The sequence below is a fragment of the Pleurodeles waltl genome, chromosome 4_2 (genome assembly GCF_031143425.1).
Source record: "Pleurodeles waltl isolate 20211129_DDA chromosome 4_2, aPleWal1.hap1.20221129, whole genome shotgun sequence".
NCBI lineage: Eukaryota > Metazoa > Chordata > Amphibia > Caudata > Salamandridae > Pleurodeles > Pleurodeles waltl.
In genome coordinates this window covers 770,686,814-770,703,363 of record NC_090443.1, presented here as the reverse complement: position 1 = coordinate 770,703,363, position 16,550 = coordinate 770,686,814, and the positions used below count along the sequence as shown (strand labels likewise).

Here is a 16,550-nt window from a genome sequence, read left to right as displayed (position 1 = left end):
CAGCATTAACTTCAGTCGATGCATCTGGAAATTGTATCAACCATCCTCTTTTACTTGAGGAGAGTAATATATTGTTCACAGTGGTTGCTGAACACTGATTTTTCATTGAATTGTTGTATAGACGCTCTTCTCTCTATGGTAGATAAAACACTTGCTCCTTCCTAAACAGTAAGGGAAGCCCTCTATGAGGATTCAGGCCAGGGACTGAAACCATGCAGGTCTCTTATGTTTCCCAAATCCACTTTTGAGTGGCTCATCCAGTACAGGTGTTCTTTTGCACTATGGGACTTGTAGGCTCAATTTTATACTGCGATAATAAGACTACAAAACCAGGAAGCAGAGAAAATGACCGGATTGGATGAGTGACTCACATTTGGAGCTGAGAAACTTGAGCGTGCTGCTTCACACAAGTTTTGCTCATATCATAGCAAACCAAAAATAGTAAAAATGCTAAATAATGGTACTTTTATAATGTAGCCCCAAACATTATGGGGTCAATAGATAAATTGCAGTCTTTGAATTCCAGTTAATCAGCACAGGGATGCTTTGGACTTCCGTTTTCCACCACCCGCTTGCAGTCAAAAGAAGCTGCAGCTCACCCCTGCATGGCTCCTGGAAGAGGTTGCTAGATAGCAAAACACCTGCATCCGCGTTTCGGCGGCAGCAATTCTGCCTGCATAGGTTGGCTGATAAGGAAATGCATATTTGTGTATCCTATCCCTCCACTGAAAGTTCCTTTCATTGGTCCACCCAATCAGCACCAAGGACCTCACTATGTGTCATTTTCCCATCAATGCATTCACTGAAATGTCCATGCATTTGTTGAAATGACTGGCCTTTTGCCCATTCATTTATTGACTCCTCCAACCATCCATGCACTGCGCTGCACTGGTCTTAAAGGTCCTTCTATCTTCCATAATCTGAACTTGGTTGCAAGAACAATTGTCTTCAGCTGTCAGTGAGGCTATCCCAGTATTACTTGCACACAACTCACAGCCTTCTTTACCCCCAAACATCTGACACACGCACAAACCCATCCTGTTTTCATTCACTCACCTTCAACCAGACACTTGCCTTCAACATTCACTCGCTCAGAAAGTGATGTACGTAAAAAAAACATGAGAAGGGCCTTTCCATGTCAAAACAACAACAAACCATCACGGAATTGTAATACATTACTACAACCAATGTATTTGTAGGAGAAATATAGCTGGTGTAGATCTGCGGCATGTAGCAGATTTTACTGCACATGTTCCTACAACAGAGGAGCAGTGTCCATGATTACAGTCTGTGTGCAGACAGGATCTTTGCCTTGAAAGTATGGCCACTGGCTAACTCCAGTGTGAGTGGCCGCATTCTGCATTCACACACAGCACACTGGCACACAAAGCAGTTCCTTTCAAAGCCTTATGGCAATGTGTGCTATTTCAAACCAAAAATGTGCTTTTAGCCAATGCTTTTTATACTGTGGAGGGCCCAGTATTTGTTTTAGAAACCCGCACAAGCAACATAAGCATTGAGAAAGCCAAACAGTCTGCAGTCACCGCCTTTGCCACTGTTAGTTCATATGTTATTGCCATTGAGAAGTCCAGACGGTGCTGTGATCACTACATTAGAATGTCAGTTTTTACAAGCTTGTTTTAGTGTATTTAGGGACCAAACACATTAGTTGTAGATTTGTGGGTACATTTGGCCATACCAGAGGCAATGTGTCTACGTTTATGCTGTGTGTAGAGAATTATTAGTTTGTTCTAAGTTTGCATCTAATGTCTTTAGTTAAGAAACACATTACCGGTACATTTGTGTCCCAGCGCGTGTTTTATTGGTGCATTTGGTTGCTAAATGTCACTGCGTCCAAGATTACAGTCAGTGTGCAAACAACTGGGATTTAGACATAGGATTCGTGTCACCATGCATGTTTTATTTTTACTGTTGATTTCCATTTATGAGTCTAGCAAAAGTACATTGAGGTTGGCTACATGTCCAGTGAGCTGTTTTATTGTATAATTTCAATCAACTGAGGTGTTGTGTTTAGGACCATGCTCTGTCTGCCTGGATGTGAGTACCAGGATGTAGGAAATACGTCTCCGGTAGACTTGTGTCAAAAAGTCCGTTTTATACATTTTATTTAAGGTGGGGCTAGGAAAATTAGGCTGCCCAGTTACCACCGTTATTCTTTATGATGTGTTTTTAATTGGTGCAGTTAGCAGTTATGGGAGCTATTTCCCATCGTACGTGCTTATTAATATGATAAATTGGTAAATAAAAACGAAAATACTGGGATGTACAGAACTATGCTTTCCTGATCAACGCTAAACTAACTCTTAACTAGGCCTCGTCTCAATTTTGAAATATCATGGCTGCTGTTTCATAAAATTCATTATGGGCCTGAATCACAAATGCAAACTTTACGACTGCGTGGACTCCGCAATGGGGATGGGCAACTCTGCACATAAAAAGATAGGCCATCCTATCTGGTCTCTTTAACGCTCCTCCCCCTCGCCGGATGTTCTGGTCCTGCTCCCTGTCAACCTCTCATTTCAATATTTGTTTATTTGTTGATTTATTTTTTCCCAGGGCTCAGACGCTCCAAAACTCACCTGGGCCACTCGCTTCCTTTATGTATACTCGCATACACTTTTCTTTCTTTCTCATTTCGATTTATTTGTACTTTTCATTTGCTATTCTAAAATAGTCGTCTGCATGTTAGAACGGTATTATAAAAACAGATGGCTTGCATCTTTATTTATACACACACGCTTGTATCACCATTCATGCTCGCTGGATAGAGGGATAGAAAAGCCCATTGCAAAATGACCAGCCGTACATGCGGATGCCTTCGCAGGTCATGGAAAAACACTGGCAAAACCAATATTTTGGCCGTATAGAGCTGAGAGCTATAGGATATGTCCGTGCTTGTGTCCAGGCGGTGTATCATAAACGCGTGATTACTCCTCATGCAAAATGCCTTCTATGTTAAGAAAATAGAGGACTAATTTCCAAATACACATTCCCACTAACTCTACACCTGGAAAATGTCTTCATTGCGAAACACCAAGAGACATGGATATGGCTGACTAACATATACAATGGAAACTACGAAAATCATAGTTTGGGAACTACAACTGTCTATATTTCTGCATTATTTCACAATTGATCCTTTCCAGTTTACAAGTAAGGGGCAACAGTGTATATTCTGCCATAACATAGTTATTTGCATGTAGGGTCTAAGTAGTCATTAATTCCTGCATATTCCTGCAAAGACTCATTTCTCCACCTGCTCTTCCGAGAGTCCAGTGAAGAGATCTAGATGTATAATAACTGCAGGACCTCAACCCCAGGTGTCTTCATGCTGACATCGATCTTTGACTCTTGGTTAAACTACTTCAAATCCCTTTAGAAGTATTTTTCTACTTCCTCGGTCACAATTTAAGATGCTTTGTTTACCTGTTTTCGATTTTCAGATTTGAAATTCAAATTTTTGTAGGAAAGCCATTTGGATGTGGTTTCAATGCGTAAAGCATCATCTGTTTTATCTGAGCCATATTATAATCATTTACTTGCTGTTTCAACCCGTCACATAATATAACTGAATGTGAAGGAATATCTTATTTTCAGCTGTGTTCATATGAAGTATAGGATTTATGTCTTAACAGGACGTATTTTTTTTCAAAGGCATGGTTTGCACATAGTTTCAGAAGTGGACAGACCAAGACATTTGACAGAAACAAATAAAAAGAGACAAGTTTTACCTGTTCTGAATGGGCCCTTTGAACTTTGGATCAAATTTCCGAGGTTCACCTACAATGAAAATAAAAAGCCTTGTAAAAAGTAAATTCAACGAGAAATTAAAAATCTAATTAACAAATGGACTCTACTTTATGGGCATATATCTACGGATTGAAATGGGGATGGGGTCATCGGCACACCCGTTGGAAAATCATACCAAAGTTTCTGGATGACAAACAATTATGCAAACAATTTGCACTGAAATTCATGAAAGGTAAACTTGCCTCATACAAACATATTCAATGTGAACATTCCAAACACCTGATTAGATTGTATTGTTCACTGGGTCACGAATACAAAGCCTGTTGAGCAATAACACTTCGGTTCCAAACTTTGTAAACTAAATGTATGTTGTGAGGAGCCTATTATTGTGTGCTATATTCTTCTAACATATATTATTTCAATATAATTTTCCTAAAATCCCCCAAATCTTTAGTTCATAGAATACATTACCCTTTGAGTTTAATTATACAAATTATCCCAAAATGTGCCTTTTCTAATATGCAAGATAAATTACAACACTTTTAGGGTCAGATATATGTAACACTTTGTGCTAGGTTTGCATTGAATTCGGATTTACTTTCCAGGACAATTGTTGATTTGCTTTGGAAGGTAGCCCTAAACGTATGCAAAGTATCCTTTCGTGCTATTTTGCATCAAGGGAGGGTTTCGTGGGTGGTACTTGGGAGTTCCAATACACCTCCTGTGGATTTTGATGCACACCCCAATGCAATAAAACTATGTCTAAGAATAGTATTTGTTTAGGAACGGTACCCATCGATTGCAAAACCTACGCTTGCCATCATATACACACTCTAATATTTTGGTCAAATGGTGTTTCCATTTATGCAAGGAAGCCAAAATTGTGCCAGTGCAGGGTGCAAGAGAAAGTGCCATATTTTAGTAGCTATGGCATTGTTCTGCTTGCTCCCTCTCACACATTGCAGCATCTTGCATTGCTGCACTGCATTAAAACTTAGTAAATCTGCCACTAAATTGATAAGGGCTGGACTAGAGCTTAACCAGTCGTTCAAGGCGACCTAAGTAGTGTCAGAAGTCTGTCTGAGACTGATGAGCTACAGCACACTTGCTACACAGGGGAAGTGAATTTGAAAATAGGAGGATACGGCAAACAAAGTTCAAATAATAGTGTAAAGCCTCTGATACAAAATAAAATATCACATTTTATACATCAAGCTTTACCTGTGCTGGTCTAATTCTTTATAATTAGGTGTTGAGGTTATCTGCAAATAAGAATTCACATGTCCTACGTGTGTGAGATATGACATTCCTGTGTGAACATAGAGAATGCCCAACATGGTTGGCATTAGAAGAATCCTGCTTTGATATCTGCACAGAGTGCAGTCATGCAGCACATAATTTTTTCCTTAATGCTCTACTGCTGCTTACAGCCTCACCTCTCAAAGAGTGCCTGTTGGGACAGGAATGTCCCTTGCATGATGTACAGTGGAGTTCTCTGTCCTGTGTGCCCGAACTGCATACCTGTGATCCTGTGTTTTTATGTTTGGTCATGCCACACACTAATCCCATGTGCACGCATTGACCTAGGCACAGTCTTTTGACAATGATAGGTTCTGGGCCTAGTCCTGAACCGAGAGGGGTGCACCAAGCGTCCTCTCATTGTGACAGGGAGAACTACCCCTGGTCACGGGTATCATGCATGAGGCACAGTGATGGCAGCATACCACGTTTGGTGAATTATTGTGACAGCTTTTTGAGGACCATTCAGATAAAGTTGTACTGCTCACGATGAACCCGGAATCCTGAATGTGGCCTCCCATGCTTTGTAAATGCGTTTGTGTGTGTACTAGATGTGCTAGTGTGCCATGCACGAGTGCTACAGGCCCACCTGTTCCATTTTGAAAGCCCAAAGACTGGACTAGAGCAGGCGTTGGAGGAGAGATTGCTTTCTCCAGACAACACTGTGGTATAGCTGGGAGCTCCTAGATGGGAGGATGGAGCAGCAGAGGCTATGGTGAGGAAAGAGGAAACTGGCTTTTCTTAGAAGTACGAGGGCCCTTCCTGCTACACGGGGTGTAAAATCTGACTGCATTATTACCGAGGTAGGACTTGAGTACTTGGTTGGCATATATATTCTTCTAATGAGTATTTGACAATATATCATGATGCATGGATTGATAACTGCTAGGAGTATGTATTTTCTTTCTGCATGGGAAACACGGGTGATGAGTTGGTGTTTAACCAGGTGATGTATTTTCACGAATGCATGAGAGACATGGATGTAGTACACTCTGGTGAAGGTCCTCATGTTTTCCTGCAGCACTACATATCTTGTATAACAGCACAACATTGGTGGCGGTTCTGAGTCAGTAGATAAAGTTAGGATGAAAAGAGGTTTTTATACGTGGCTCAGCAGAATACAACATGAGTTTGCAGGTTATTGACAGACTTTTGGGACTGAAGATGGATTTCCTGAAGAAGGCACTGGTTTGCCGAAGCGTGGGTAGAGACAATAGAGAATGTAAGCCACACGAATTGAGGAACAGTGTGCCACCGGAGAAAATAAAGAATTTAGGTCACATGATTCGATGAGCAGTATGCCACATCTTGAAAGTAGCAGATACAATTCCTGACATGTAAAAACATTGCATTTCACTTATAATTGTAAAAAATTTGTGAAGCAAAAATTCGTGCTGCTGCAAAATAGTAAATTATTTTATAAATTGTTATTATGGTGACACACATGAGATTGATTTGTTCTGTATATCCTGCCTGACATTAGATGTATTTTACATGGAATGAAAGGCCTGAACTGAGGATGAGAGTTTGTATGAAGGAGATTGGTATAAATGTGGGGTGTGAGCATGCTTTTTTTTATAAATGATGCACTGTAGAATAATAAATCTTTAGGCTACGTCAAAAATATTGATGATTAATAAAGAGCAATAAAGATACACAAGTAAAATGTATTCTGTCTGAGCTTCACACATTGGAGATATTGTTAATTGAATCAATAGGGTTGCCGGGGTTATTATGACATTGTTTGAATCTGACTGCATCAGCCATTAGGTAGATATGTGAGGCCACCAATAAATGCTGTTAGGAAAAACATCCATTTGAAAAGCCACATATTGTTGTCCCTCTTTCTGACCTCTGTGGCCAGAGCAGAGGAAAAGGGAACAGAGCCAAACCTGTTCCAAGGAAGCAGACGTGGAATGCACATCCTCCATCTGTGAGACCAGCATTAAGATGGGAGCTCAAGACCTCTCATTAATTGTTGCTGTGGTCTCTTCTGCTGAGGAGGGGGTACTCTGCAGAGTACTCAGGGACTGCTATGCAGCCAAGGGTTGATGACACTCTGACAGGCAACTTACTGCCCAGAAGTGAGGGGACATTGCATGGAGTCCGAGCTGAAGGTGGAATTATTAGACTGTTGTGGATGCCACGATATCCAAGCGGTGAGCAAGGGAAGGAAGAGCCAACCCTGCAAGAGTGGCAAATAGTGGACAGGACTGCAGTAATTGACTCTGATGTAGCATCTGCCAGACAGAGACATGCAAAGCAAAGTGCACCAAAGGAATGTTGGATCGGGCAGTTTGACCATTATTATTTATCCCGGTCTTAGCCACCAGGCTCCTGGAGCAGTGTGCCCCTGTGGTACTTGGACTGAAGCCAAGATAAGCACCTGCTGGTGGTGTGTGTGCCACATAAGTAGGCTTCATGGCAATGGCACTTCAAGTGTGTCACTGGGTTTGAGCCAGTCCAGAAGATTAAGTGATCTGAGAGGTGCCCTGGGGGCGTCTCGTGAAGAATTAAGGTCTTCGACTAGAGGCACTGTGTGCCAAGGATAGCACCTGGTGCCTGCTGCACGGAAGAATCATCATCTGCAGACGTGTGGCCGACACACTCAAGAAGAAGTGCCAAGTACTCCCCAGACTGCTGGAATGAGCCACATCATGAATCAAGTACCCATCAGAGCAACGGAGTGAACAGCGATCTGCCACCTCTGCCTGGAAGAGAGGCCCACTAGAAGCCTCTGCTCCAACCGCAGCACTTCAAGCAATCCACTCTGTGGCCTGCTGCTGCACAGCTCCTGAGACGACTGCCATATGCCTTGGAGGTTCCTGATGCCGCTGAGGTCCAGCTGACACAGAGGGGCTGAATGTAGCCCTGCATTGCTACTACAAACTTGGTAACAGAGTGAGTACTATGAACCAGTTTCAATACAGACCGGCAGATCAATGGACATGGCAACCTTTGAAAAAAACATGGTGGTGGATAATATAATACCTACACTATTCCTGTATGCAAAGCAAAGCCCGGAGAAAAACACACAGTATAAAAATAGAGGCAGGTTTGGGTGAAATAAGAGACTCCGTGGTATACAAGATTAACATATAACAAAAAGAGACAGGGTGAACCAAGAGGGTTAGACTCAAGGTGCATAGAGAGGGACATTTGAGCAACTGAGATAAAAAGAACTGTGACACATTGACACTAATATGAAGAGATAAAAATACAATACAACGAGATGTCTAAAAGTATGAGACAGAAACAAGAAGAGAGAGAAATAGATAGATTCATTGAAAAGCACACATGGGTTTAGAGAGAGTGGTACAGGTGGACATATGCATACATTTGGATCAAAGGGGCAAACAAATCTTGCAAGAGCGCAAGAAAGCAAGATCGGAGAAACAAAAAACGCAGCCCCATATAGATGACAAATGTGATACCAAAGCAAGGAGGAAGACTAGAGAGCAAGGAAAACTTGTGTGGGAGGTAGACCGTCAGAGGCAGGAGAGGTGGGCTGCTTTAGAGTTACAGGGCAAGATGCGTACATGCCTCAGTAGGGTTAGAAAAGGCAACGGGTATATGGAGACCCAAGTGGACATGGCGGAGCCAAATTATACAGAACCACAACTTCAAAAGGAAGCACTTTTAGACACACAGGTCTTTGGACACTGAAAAGAGTCTGGTGTAATAACATAATGGTGGCTGAAAATGAATTACTTGCATAGTGAGTAAGCTGCAAGGTTTAGGGGCCTGTGTTTGTCTGTCCTATATAGATTGTAATTCATCCTCTTTAAGAAACTACTAGGCAGTGAGCTCCCTAACTGCTTACTTGTTTTGATAGTGAAGAGGTGTATAGTCTGCAACTGTCATATATATAGAATGTGACTCCTTTCCCTATATATTGTGTCAGTTATGCCCCTCTTGTCAGTTTTCATTGACATGAAGTCTTTTCGAACCTCGGTTGCTGCGGGATAACCTACTTACATATGCCATAAAAATGGTGGGGCAAACTTAAAGGTTAACTGCAGCCATCCCATTCTGAAGACTATTTATCAGGAGTAAATGAAAGTGAATGCATGTATTTTTATTATTGTTGCCTTTTAGGGTATGGGAGTTGCATCATCCACACCAGTAGGGTGTTTGCAAATGTTCACATGTACACAGGGATTTAGGCAACATGCCTAATGGAGGTCACTGTTCTGTAAATCCCAGGCTGTCTTTCTGTACGGTTCTTCTATCACCATCTTTTCCTTTTGGTGGACAGTGACCAATGCCAGCTTCTAAAGGTGTGGGTCAATGCATGTCTATGATCTGGGACAGGGACCAAAGCACCATGATATGACACACATTCTCATGAGATCTAAGGTGATTTTTCAGAAGGTTATTACGTTGCTGTTGGCTGATGTCTAACCTGGTGGTGCAAATGTGTTCTGATGTACTTCAGGGTCCTACAACAGTGTTCCCAGTCACAAAATCAAGAATAACCTGCATCTCCTTCTGAAAAGAGGTTGGAATTGTCCAATATTGAACTGTGCCAAAGGCATTCCTAGAAAGAACCTTTGCCCCCGGCCCCCCCTCACAATATTGGCAATTTCTCCTTGCATCTCTCTTTTGAAGTACCTTCCTTCTGCTTTGAAATATGTAGGTCATATTTCCTGTAGCACTTCGTGTGTGAGTTGATGGCCTCAGGTAGCAAAATGTAACAGTGGGCTAGGAGGGTAAGGGGTGAATGTATTTTCCTAACTGATTCTGTACTTGATTAGTTGCCCTTTGGAGTACTTAGGCCTGTATTTATAGGCCATTAGTGCCACAAGAGAGTCTTGTGGCACTAAGCACTGCACCGTATTTACAAGGTGGCATTAAGCCACTTTTTGTGGCTTAACACCACCTTGTAAATACGGCCCTTTCCCACACAGCACTGTGCATGGAAAGGGGGTGCAATGGGTTTTGCTGTGTGCATGCCACAGCAACAGCCATTGAATTCTGACGCTGCCTGAGATTTATGAAATTTCGTACACCTGAGGCAGCGCCAAAATCTAACGCCACCCCCAGGGGTGGCATTAGCAGGGCGAAACGTGGAGGAATACTTTCATTCCTCCTCGTTTTTTGCTTTTTCTATGCGTGCTGCATTCTGCAGCAGGCATAGAAAGAGCAAAATGCCAGAAATGATTGTTTATGTGCAGGAAGGTGTCCTTTCCTGCACATAAACAATCATTTTAAAATTGTGCTTTGGCACTTCTGTGTGTGCTGCATTGTGCAATCACACACAGAAGTGTCTAAGAGCCATTTGTGATTGTATATGTGCAGGAAGGGACACCTTCCTGCACATACACAATTACACCCCTCAACACAGACATCCTTGCACAATGGTGCAAGGATGCCTGCATTGGCTCTGGCAGCTAAATTTAGCGCCAGCGCAGGGGGAAATACAGGGGTGCACCGTATTCACCCAAATACGGTGCATCCCTGCGTTTTTAAAGTGACACAGTACAGCGCTGCCAATTTTGGCGCCATCCGCGCTACACACTTTTCCTTAAATCTGGCCCTCAGTGTTACAGCGGCAGGACGCCCCTGCAGTTAAGTTCAGCACGTTACGCAGAATTTTAGGTGGCAAATATTTGACCGCCTGCTGTTGGAGGATGTATGTGGACAATGAGAAGCCAAATTGAAAAAGAATGGGTGGGAAGGACAAGTCCCAGAAACAGGAATTGATCAAGTACAAACTCGGAGACAGGCAATTCTCCTTAGCCCTTCTCTGAGACCAATGCTTAAATGGTGCAGGTGGTTGCAGGTGGTGAGCAATTGCACTCATTTTTGGCAACTGTGACTTATTTTTCATCATCAGATATTGAGGGAGGGAAAGAGCGGCAGAAAAGGTAAAGGGGAAGGAATGACAGAAAAACAGGGAAAAAAGTGACACATTAGGGATAGAAAAGAACCTGTGAGAATGAGAAAAAGAGACTTGTAGGGTAGTGAAAGAAAGGCGCATAAGAATTAATCAAGACTAGCCTGTCTTGGAATTCAGCAACCTCAGCATTCGCAGCATCAGATTCCTAAGAAAAATGTTGGGGTGATGTACACAGTTTTTCACACATTAAGCACTGACTGGGTGCAAGCCTTGACTAGTTTCTCCTTTGTGAACACTATCCATACAATTACTCAGGGCAAGACTGGCCGACCTGCATTTTCCTCATATGCTGCAGGCCACTGGGCCGTTTTCGGGACAGGTAGGGCTGTCATGCCCAACCTTATCCAATGGCTCCATTTTAATTGCAGCCTTCTGCAGTGTGGAACTGGTTTGAACATCTTTGCCATGGATGTCATTTAAGGGTGACCAGAGATTACAACCGTGACCCCTAGGTTGCTGCTTGCGACCTTTGGCAATGCCTTTGTCACACCTGTTCCCAGTGGTGGTAAAGGCAATAGAAAGAACAGAAAGTAAACAGTGTCCTGATGAGTACTGTTCACTTCCTGCAGCTTCCACTACAACTTGGAAAATTAAACATTTAAGTTAAACCAATAAATTCAGCAGTGCAATACACAGTTAATTAATACATTTTAAAATAAAATAAAATATACTAAACAACCTGTTGCCTAGTTTCATTATCGTAAAAACCTGTCAAATGATATGCTTGAATAAAGATATCACCTTTGTGATTTGCATGAGTGAATTATGCTTTACAAGTGATCATAATGAACATGTATTAACTATGAACAAAGCTAATAGTATAGTTCACATTCTTAATATGGTCTACATAAATTAATACAGATGGATGAAGGTGTTATTGTATTTCAAGTGTCTTCTTGTAATTTACCAGTACATTTTATTTTCATTTTTGGGTATATGAAATATACACTAGAGAAATCATGTGATTGTCCTCTTTGAAGATAAACATATGTTTTCATGGAATAAATAAATAAAATAGATCTATGTAATGCTCCTATATTATAAGCATCATATTTAAAATATAGGTGGTAAATAAAATGGATACTGATTTTTGTTAGTTACTGATGTGTTACTGTGTAATTGTGCACATTAGGGGCTTGTAACTTCAGCAGGGTCAATGATTGTGATGTCATCAGGACCAAAGTCATTTGGCATCACTCAGGATTCAGTATCACTGTAGGAAAGTACCATCTTGCCTGGCATGTTACCGCCATATTTCACTGTATCATGTTGTTTTAGTCTATGTGTCACTGGGACCCTGCCAGCCAGGGCCCCAGTGCTCATAAGTATGTGCCCTGTATGTGTTCCCTGTGTGATGCCTAACTGTCTCACTGAGGCTCTGCTAACCAGAACCTCAGTGGTTATGCTCTCTCTGCTTTCCAAATTTGTCACTAACAGGCTAGTGACTAAATTTACCAATTCACATTGGCATATTGGTACACCCATATAATTCCCTAGTATATGGTACTGAGGTACCCAGGGTTTTGGGGTTCCAGGAGATCCCTATGGGCTGCAGCATTTCTTTTGCCACCCATAGGGAGCTCTGACAATTCTTACACAGGCCTGCCAGTGCAGCCTGAGTGAAATAACGTCCACGTTATTTCACAGCCATTTACCACTGCACTTAAGTAACTTATAAGTCACCTATATGTCTAACCTTCACCTGGTGAAGGTTGGGTGCAAAGTTACTTAGTGTGTGGGCACCCTGGCACTAGCCAAGGTGCCCCCACATCGTTCAGGGCAAATTCCCCGGGCTTTGTGAGTGCGGGGACACCATTACACGCGTGCACTGTACATAGGTCACTACCTATGTACAGTGTCACAATGGTAACTCCGAACATGGCCATGTAACATGTCTAAGATCATGGAATTGTCACTCCAATGCCATTCTGGCATTGGGGTGACAATTCCAGGATTCCCCGGGTCTCTAGCACAGAACCCAGGTACTGCCAAACTGCCTTTGCGGGGTCTCCACTGCAGCTGCTGCCAACCCCTCAGACAGGTTTCTGCCCTCCTGGGGTCCAGGCAGCCCTTGCTCAGGAAGGCAGAACAAAGGACTTCCTCTGAGAGAGGGTGTAACACCCTCTCCCTTTGGAAATAGGTGCGAAGGCTGGGGAGGAGTAGCCTCCCCCTGCCTCTGGAAATGCTTTGATGGGCACAGATGGTGCCCATCTCTGCATAAGTCAGTCTACACCAGTTCAGGGATCCCCCAGCCCTGCTCTGGCATGAAACTGGACAAAGAAAAGGGGAGTGACCACTCCCCTGACCTGCACCTCCCAGGGGAGGTGCCCAGAGCTCCTCTAGTGTGTCCCAGACTTCTGCCATCTTGGAAACAGAGGTGTCTGTGGCACACTGGACTACTCTGAGTGGCCAGTGCCAGCAGGTGACGTCAGAGGCTCCTTCTGATAGGCTCTTACCTCTCTGGGTAGCCAATCCTCCTTCCTAGGTAGCCAAACCTCCTTTTCTGGCTATTTAGGGTCTCTGCTTTGGGGATCTCACCAGATAACGAATGCAAGAGCTCACCAGAGTTCCTCTGCATCTCCCTCTTCACCTTCTACCAAAGGATCGACCGCTGACTGCTCAGGACGCCTGCAAAACCGCAACAAAGTAGCAAGACGACTACTAGCAACCTTGTATCGCTTCATCCTGCCGGCTTTCTCGGCTGTTTCCAGGTGGTGCATGCTCTGGGGGTAGCCTGCCTCCTCTCTGCACCAGGAGCTCTGAAGAAATCTCCTGTGGGTCAACAGACTCTTCCCCCTGCAACCGCAGGCAACAAAAGACTGCATCACCGGTCCTCTGGGTCCCCTCTCAGCACGACGAGCATGGAACTCAGCAACTCTGTCCAAGTGACTCCCACAGTCCAGTGACTCTTCAGTCCAAGTTTGGTGGAGGTAAGTCCTTGCCTACCCACGCTAGACTGCATTGCTGGGTACAGCGTGATTTGCAGCTGCTCCAGTTCCTGTGCACTCTTCCAGGATTTCCTTCGTGCACAGCCAAGCCTGGTTCCCCAACACTCTAACCTGCAGTGCACAACCTTCTGAGTTGTCCTCTGGCATTGTGGGACTCCCTTTTGTGACTTTGGGTGGACTCCGGTTCACTTTTCTTCTAAGTGCCTGTTCAGGTACTTCTGCTTCTGTGAGGGCTCCCTGAATTGCTGGGCGCCCCCTCTGTCTCCTCATCCAAGTGGCGACATCCTGGTCCCTCCTGGGCCACAGCAGCATCCAAAAACCCTAACCGCGACCCTTGCAGCTAGCAAGGCTTGTTTGCGGTCTTTCTGTATGGGAACACCTCTGCAAGCTTCTTCACAACGTGGGACATCCATCCTCCAAAGGGGAAGTTCCTAGTCCTCTTCGTTCTTGCAGAACACTAAGCTTCTTCCAACAGGTGGCAGCTTCCTTGCACCCTCAGCTGGCATTTCTTGGGCTCCTGCCCACTCTCGACACTGTCACGACTCTTGGACTTACAGGTACTCAGGTCCGGAAATCCACTGTTGTTGCATTGCTGGTGTTTGTTCTCCTTGCAGAATCCCCCTATCACGACTTCTGTGCTCTCTGGGGGTAGTAGGTGCACTTTACACCTACTTTTCAGGGTCTTGGGGTGGGCTATTTTAATAACCCTCACTGTTTTCTTACAGTCCCAGTAACCCTCTACAAGCTCACATAGATTTGGGGTCCATTCGTGGTTCGCATTCCACTTTTGGAGTGCATGGTTTGTGTTGCCCCTATACCTATGTGCTTCTATTGCAATCTACTGTAACTTTACATTGCTTGCATTACTTCCTTTTGCTATTACCTGCATAATTTTGGTTTGTGTACATATATCTTGTGTATATTTCTCATCCTCATACTGAGGGTACTCACAGAGATACTTTTGGCATATTGTCATAAAAATAAAGTACTTTTATTTTTAGTATATCTGTGTATTGTGTTTTCTTATGATATTATACATATGACACCAGTGGTATAGTAGGAGCTTTACATGTCTCCTAGTTCAGCCTAAGCTGCTTTGCCATAGCTACCTTCTATCAGCCTAAGCTGCTAGAAACACCTCTTCTACACTAATAAGGGATAACTGGACCTGGCACAAGGTGTAAGTACCTCTGATACCCACTACAAGACAGGCCAGCCTCCTACAATCACATTTAATATGATGTTAATTCCTATGATGGCACTGGAGCAAAGTGTGGGTATGTGATGTCACTACCACTACCTTTGACATTTTGGTGACACAACATCCATGATTATTGCCAGTTCTGGTTTTTGGTTTCCATTCCGGACGCTGGGACACACTAGCTGCTTATCATCAGTGTGTATCTAGAAATGAGCTAGAGTTACCAGCTGACAATGGCCTGCATTCTCGGTAGGCAGTAATATGGAGGGGCTAGAGATAAGGACGGTAGGATCACTCTGAATTCGAGATTGCTCACCGGAGAGAGAAATGACTAGGTTTTAGCCTGCCAGGTTCTTTCGAAGTGAATTTTAGGGTATACCAGCACGTAAATGACTAGCCATTAACTAATACAAAAATAGACTAATAACTAATTAAATAAAAATAAACACGCTACTGCTGGAGCGTAAACATCATTAATAAAAGTGTGCTGCTAAAACTAAATGAAATAACGTGTTTAAAATGTGTAATGCTGACAAGTGTGTTTTAGAAACACATGTGCTTTAGAAAACATGAGCACTCAAGTGGCATCCATAAATCTAGTTTGACATAATAATAAAATAACTGTTTAATGAATTAAATCGTGTATGTGCATAATTAATTGTACAGAAAAACAGTTATTAATATGTATTAAAAAAGATTAATGGTTTGAAAATTATGAAATGTTTAACTCTGCGTGTTTTGGAATTTGTTTTAGAAAGGCCGCATGTTAGAAATAAATGCAGCTGCAATGTTTAAACTGCTTACGTGGTGAAATGTTTTTCTAAGCATCCTGTGACATGTTCTTTGCTCGCAGTAGGAAGGTTATGTTTTTATGTTGCAACATTTGTCTGGCATCCTGAGGATAACATGTACTTGGGGAACAAAAGTGTACTGAGTTTAGGAATAAGTTTGTGTCTAATTTGCAACATTTGTATTTCGCTGCGGAAACTGGTGACTGCACGGAGAAAGGATGAACTAATGGTGAACACAGAAAAATGAAAAGGCTACAGCAGAGAACTTGGAGTGAATTCAATTGGCTTCTGACTCAAACCATCCCATAGACCGACTAATAAAGTTTTAGCTAGTTGCTTTCTAGGAGTTTAATATAACAGAATTAGGTGATGCAAGTTCAGTCAGTTCTGCTCAGATCCTTGCTGTGTTCAGATGTGCTATTATTATTGCTAGTGTAATAATGTGCCGTGTTTTAGCTTTCTGCCACTGACAGTTCATATGCATTAAGGCTAAACATTACTGATCTGTTTTGTATATAGTCACTGACCAGTGAAGATGACCAGAAGATGCAGTACTGATGAAGACATCGCTGACTGCTGATCCATTTAGGAGAGTTAAACCAAATTGCACCTTTGTCTTTCTTGTTGATATTTTTTTG

The 16,550-nt window shown here is 42.9% G+C and overlaps 1 protein-coding gene across 6 annotated transcripts in view; it reads right to left on the bottom strand.

Annotated features, from left to right (window-relative positions):
- Window positions 1-16,550, bottom strand: part of SLC44A5 (solute carrier family 44 member 5) — a 765,772-nt gene that overhangs the window by 466,455 nt on the left and 282,767 nt on the right. For all 6 annotated transcript variants that reach the window (XM_069232424.1, XM_069232422.1, XM_069232425.1 and 3 more), the window contains exon 2: window positions 3,753-3,801. In XM_069232424.1, the coding sequence (XP_069088525.1) occupies window positions 3,753-3,801 (49 nt within the window). The remainder of the gene's footprint in view (window positions 1-3,752; window positions 3,802-16,550) is intronic.